This window comes from Botryllus schlosseri, chromosome 10 (genome assembly GCF_051294905.1).
Source record: "Botryllus schlosseri isolate E-star chromosome 10, Bs_hap1, whole genome shotgun sequence".
Classification (NCBI taxonomy): domain Eukaryota; kingdom Metazoa; phylum Chordata; class Ascidiacea; order Stolidobranchia; family Styelidae; genus Botryllus; species Botryllus schlosseri.
In genome coordinates, this window is record NC_137245.1 from 20713089 (window position 1) to 20719088 (window position 6000).

Consider the following 6000-nt stretch of genomic DNA (forward strand, 5'->3'; position numbering starts at 1 on the left):
TGGAAGGCCTCTGATATTTGCTAATAGCGTTAAATCCGTTGAGTGTCCGGTGTTCTGCCTTTAATATCATTTGGGGAGATTTGAACAATTTGAAATTTATCTGCATTTCGCACTGTACCAGTGTCGGGATCAAGTCACAACCTTCGAGTCACGAGTCATTTCGAGTCATTGCGCATTTTGACTCGAGTCAAGTCAAGTCAATCGATTTTCAAAAGTGACTCGAGTCAAGTCAAGTCACTCGATTTTTGGAGGTGACTCGAGTCAAGTCGAGTCAAGTCAAGTCACGAGTCAAGTCAAGTTGCCTTTTCGAAGTATGAGGCATGATTACGTCATTGCATTTTGCTAGCTGTCTGAAATACAGATTGAATGGTCATTGATTCTGAACCGATGAACGAATATAGAGTTAAATATAGCCTACACGCAAGAATTATACAATTCGAGTCTGCGCCAATAGTTGAGGAGTATAATATAAACTATATTCGATTTTAATTTCAATAAAATTAGAGGTTTGGTTAAGGTAAGAACAGAGAACAGAAATAGATATTTTGCTATTAAATTACTTTACTACTAGTTTACGACAACGTAAGATGTAAGCTTCGACCACCTCGTTTGCGGTCGATTTATTTGTGAGAGAACAATGGAGTCTCAGTAAAACGCACGATCATTGACTGATTGGTCGCTCTTCTGGGTTACACCAGCAGTTCACGAACAATTCGAACATATGCAAGATGCAGTGATTTTCATTGACACCGATTACTTGATGATTTGAAATTGACTCGTGAATTTTGCTCCGAGTCACGAGTCAATCCACATTTCTGATACGCCGAGTCAAGTCAGGTCATTTTAGCTAAGTGACTCGAGTCAAGTCATGACTCGAGTCATCCCAACACTGCACTGTACAGCTCTGCTAAATCATTTTAGGAAAACAATCGATCAGATTATAATTATAATTAGAGCATAGAAACATTCAACAAATTACATTAGAATTAGATTGCCCGTCATCTCGCTCGAATTACTGTATTGGAGAACTAGATAATTCTGTTTGAGATTTACCCAGAAAATCGAATCCTAACCGTTGTTTGTCAACAGTTCGGCGATAACCAACAACTGCGCCTGGTGAGAATCCTGCGCAGCACCGTGATGATACGCGTCGGCGGTGGGTGGATGGCTCTGGATGAGTTTCTGCTGAAAAACGACCCGTGCAGAGGTGAGTGACGGTCGCGCGCACGCATTCCTTCGTTTTTGTCATCTCATCCTGCCGACTTTCTCTTTCATGTCCATTCTCTCCTTTCATCTTTTCCTCTGATCATCCTTCTTCCAAAGACATCAAAGCGAGATCAAAGGAAGATCAAAGCGACGCGCCGCCGAAAAGGGCGGTTTCGCGCGCTTTTTCATCAGCGTCTTCCCGTGCTGTGGTGCGTATCCCGCGGAAGCTACCTAGACCGTCGGAATCCGGTGATTATCGGAAAATACCGGTTACCGGCGGCGGCACCATAGGCAGGCTGCACGCTGTGCGCGACAGACTCTACGATTTGGTGCAAAACGATGACGATCACAAGTCTAACTTGAGCCAGGCGTGTTCAGATGTAGATAGCGAATGCTACACCCCGGACCTGTTCCCGAAATCTCTAAACTACAGTAGCGACAGCGAAGACTCTCTGGCCGATCAATCAGAATTGTCGGAACAATACTTTTTAGACGCGCCCGTGAGAATAGCTCGCGACGCGATCACAAGAAGCGGTAGCGACGGTGCCTACGCGTGGAACGAATAGTATTTCTCGTCCGAACTCGAATTTAAAGAGAATATAGCAGCGGTGGGCTCGCACACTGAAAGCGATGATTCCCTGGCTCGCTTCGAACACTACGAGGTCGAAATAGGTCGCGATTGTGACGTCACGGACGAATGAATCTGATCTTTTCTTTCTGCATCTTCACTTCTCCATTTATCATTCCATCTAGTCGGGCAACTGCACTGTTCGCGTTATAAGTGGTATAAATAACCCCGTTTTATTGCAATGGTATAGCCAAAGGACGGACTAACACGGAATTGCGAGAGAAATTCATACTGCCCGCCGGTTCTTCACAGCAGATGGCGGCGTTTAGGACCAAGCGCGGCGGTACGCCGAGGTAGGGTTTGCGATCCCGTGAAACGGGCGACGGGAGTACTGACGCGGCATGGCATTCTGTTGCAGGTCGCTTCACAGTTCACGCACATCGTCTCGGAACACGTCGCCTTCGCGAGGCACGCCCGACTCCTTTACAAAAGGCGGCCGCGACTCAGGTTGGTTCGGTTGTGTTCAGAGTATTCCGTGTTGGTACTCTAGTGGAATGACAAGTAGAATATCTATTCAATCATATGTGGAAGGAGCGATGTCTAAGATGTGTTAAAATTGCTTCGTGCGGAAGTAAAAAATTAAGGTTTGAAACGTGCTCAGGTAATCAGTTGGTGTTTAGCATGTAGATTTGGCCGAATGGTCGCTTGCAAGTAGTTGCAGTTAGGTAGACTCTCCGAGAAGCAGCAGTAATTCGTTATTGGCCGTCTCTGGGACGGTTTCAAGAGGAAGTTCGATGGTTATGATCTGAAGTTTTTTCATTATGCGTTATTTGTAGTGGACATTAGCCACTCACACCGACTTACTAGAGGTCTATATTGTAAATAACGTCAATAAGACTTCGAAAATATCGGTAGAACTATCAGCACCCGTAAAGCAACGGCGTAATGATGAACCGTCAGACGTCTTGAACTGTAGTGGATCCACTCCCCTGTTGGGTAGGACGAATGACCTGATCAGTAACACTGGTATATTCGCGGATTCCCCGCATGGCGCTCAGCATTACTGGGATAGCATGGAGGGGCGGCGCAAGACTTGGAAAGCCGTACAATGCTATTTCTGCACCTTCCTTGTCTAGTGGCATATGTACAGTACATCATGCACACGACATCGTGTATCGTGAGATCGTGAGTCGGTGTATATACCGCAGAACATCAAGGACTAAAACACACAACATCCTACATCCTTGTGCTTTCGGACGAATAATGGCGCTAATGCAAGTATAGGGAATACCTACTTGATTGTTTTGAACAATACAGACCAGCAAAGTCACCTTGAGAAACAACAATGGCAAGGCGATTCTAGTTGAGGTTCATTATAGGATACTGAGGTCCAAGTATAGCATCGTAGGATAATTCCAGTAATCCACAGTATCGCCGTTCTTAAATTAAAATATCTTCACCTCCTTTACAGTATCCCATCGGAGCCGTCATTCCAGCGGGTCCTCCGAGCAGTCTCTGTCAAGCACCGGAGCCACCGCCGGCGAGACGTCCGCTTCGGCCACGTCGACGCTTTCCCGTCACTCCACCCCAGTTTCGTCATCCGCGGCAAAAGGCGCGTGCGCAGTTCACCGTTCTACAGTCGCCGACAACCCGAGACGGTCTAAGATTCCGACCAAGGGCACGCCGAAAAAGAATCCCAACCGGTGGCACTGACCGCGCGAGGCGAGGAAATCTCGAGCGATTTTGCACTGTGCCTGCGATTGTCCAACTTACCAATTCTGTATCGAAATCTTGTCGGGTTCAATTCAATACCCACTTTCTCGTTGCTATACACTGAATACTTTCCTAGATAGTACAACAACGCTGTAACGTCAATTGATTTTTCACTATTAATATTATTATTGTCGGTGTAATTATTTTTGATGATTACGATTCTTCGATGTTTTGCGCATTTCGTGGTGTGCCGTACTAGCAACATGCAGATCACGTGCAAAGTGGTGGTGCTATAGTATGTGTGGCTTCTTTTGGTATTGCCTTCGTTATTCGTTGTGTTATTTCGTACTATACCTGCCGTGCATGTCGGTTTCAATGCCCCGGTCGTCATGCTTTTGGTAATGATAGATTTCCGTTCGTTTTGCAGTGCCCCAACGCGTTTTGCGTACGCATGTAGGTCTTCTGGTCGCTTGAGACAACACTGTCCCTTATAATTATCAAGACTCGACGAAATACTACTTTTGCGACTGTAAAGGTTTTTGTTGGGCGCGCGATTAGATATGCAGTGTGCGGCGATGTAACTTGGATGAACATGGTATACATTTGCGAAAGGCAGTTCGCCAGAATGTATTGTGGCAGGAGAGTTTTGCGTGTTGCTATAGGATATATGTAGAATAAGTCGGTATGACTGTATCATACTTGAGGATGTGGCGAAGAAAACAGTGGACAATCTGGACATGCATCACGCGTAATAAGGATATGGAATGGAGATAAGCTATATGTGATGCAATTGCAGTTCGTGGTCATTGAAGATTCCGGTATTCGTTTTGGAAGAGTCCTATGTTGTCTGGCGACTCTTTTCAGCAAAAAGTGGCGTGGTTACAGTGAGTGCACTTCAGTCGAAACGGAGTCTATTTGTAATGATGGAGGTGTAATCGCACTAATCTGAGGCGCAGTGAAGCTAGATTCGGCGATTACGCACGCTGCTGATAATCGTGAATGTAGACGTTTTCCAATGCTACTTGAGTATGAGTTTGTTAAGAATTTCATCAATTCAGAACACCACAAGACTGCGATATAATGAAAAGATAGAGAGAAAGATTTATTTCGTCAACCGATGACGTCAAAATGAAAGTATCAATATGCAACAAACAAACAATGCTTCGGTATAGACTGGTACCGGTGATATGATCATAGTGATCTTCGAGTCAACCGGTACCAGAGTAAATGGTTATTCAAAGAAAATAAAGTCACAAATTAACAATTAAAGAAAATATTGTCATAAACTGATAACTAGGTTTAGTTCGGATATCAATAATTGTCACTATCCGGGATAACGTAGGGTTACCATACGCCCTCTTTTAAGAGGATTTGTCCTCTTTTTTGACTTCTTTGAAAGTGTCCTAGGAGGACGCCCTTTTGTCCTCTTGTTTGAGAATTTTAGTCATATATATAGCAAAATCCGACTGAGATGCCGTAAATCAGGACCGAAGTGACGCTCTGGCGCGTATTTCAGGAGCTGAGCGGAAAGTTGACTTTTTTTTAGTCAAGCACCCGACAATGTGAGGGGAAAACCTGTATTTTGGGCACCGAGCGAGAAAGATGACCTTTTTTTAGTCAACCGACCGCAGTGGGAAAAATTTACCGCTTTTTGAGAATTCATCTCCGGTTTTGCAAGTCTGAAAATTCTGAAAAAGTGTACTCTTTTCAGATTTCCAAAATATGGTAACCCTAGGATAACGGATATCCGTATATTGGGAATTTAGCTAACCGGTTAACTGGATAATAACTGCTAAGAGAGACAATCGATTTCACGAGGTCTGTCTGAAAAATGGATCGCAAAATCACTACACAGTGTTATTATATAGATCTATACGTACGAGCGAATACGAGAAAAATCACGTAAATTTAATGTTCACTGCAACACCCTCCTTATAAAGCACACTGCATCAATTGTGATAGCCTGTAGCCGGGACCGGAGTTTTGTAACAAAGAGTCCACGAGTATTGAATGCTTTTTCTGCTACCACAAAACGGGCTGAATTTAAGAAGCGCTTCCTTTTTGCCCATTCTTCTGTTTAGGTGTCCAGTAGGCCTACTGGAAGGACGAGTAGCTCATATTGGAATTGATGCCGATATGATAGCTCGCTCTAATTCCTCCTCGAGAAATTCACGTGATGAGGCACGTAGCCAGCTGAAAAATAATGGGGTCTTTTAAATAAAATGAGGGGTTCGTACAAAATGCAATATTCAATGAGCAGCAATATTAAGAGAAGATATGGAAGATATCACAGAATCAATGTCGACGTGCACAAGGAGCAAATAAATGAGTTGCAGATTTGTATAATCAGAGTGGACAGTGTTCAGGTGCGGCTAGTATTTACTCAAAATATAATCCAACATCCCTGCCTTGAATGAACGATAATTTGAGCCTTTTAAATGTGCTGGAATCTCTTTGTTCCATACATCAATCTCTGCTCGTGGAAGATGCCGAACCGACTTTAACTAGTCTTT

General features: G+C 44.1%; 1 protein-coding gene across 16 annotated transcripts in view; it reads left to right on the forward strand.

Moving 5' to 3' along the window:
- Positions 1-4021, forward strand: part of LOC145448158 (microtubule-actin cross-linking factor 1-like) — a 157751-nt gene extending 153730 nt beyond the window's left edge. For all 16 annotated transcript variants that reach the window (XM_080326497.1, XM_080326498.1, XM_080326499.1 and 13 more), the window contains 4 exons: positions 1090-1207; positions 2025-2127; positions 2193-2281; positions 3246-4021. In XM_080326497.1, coding sequence (XP_080182623.1) covers positions 1090-1207; positions 2025-2127; positions 2193-2281; positions 3246-3487 — 552 coding nt within the window. In that variant the 3' untranslated portion in view covers positions 3488-4021. The remainder of the gene's footprint in view (positions 1-1089; positions 1208-2024; positions 2128-2192; positions 2282-3245) is intronic.
- The last annotated feature ends 1979 nt before the right edge of the window (positions 4022-6000 follow it).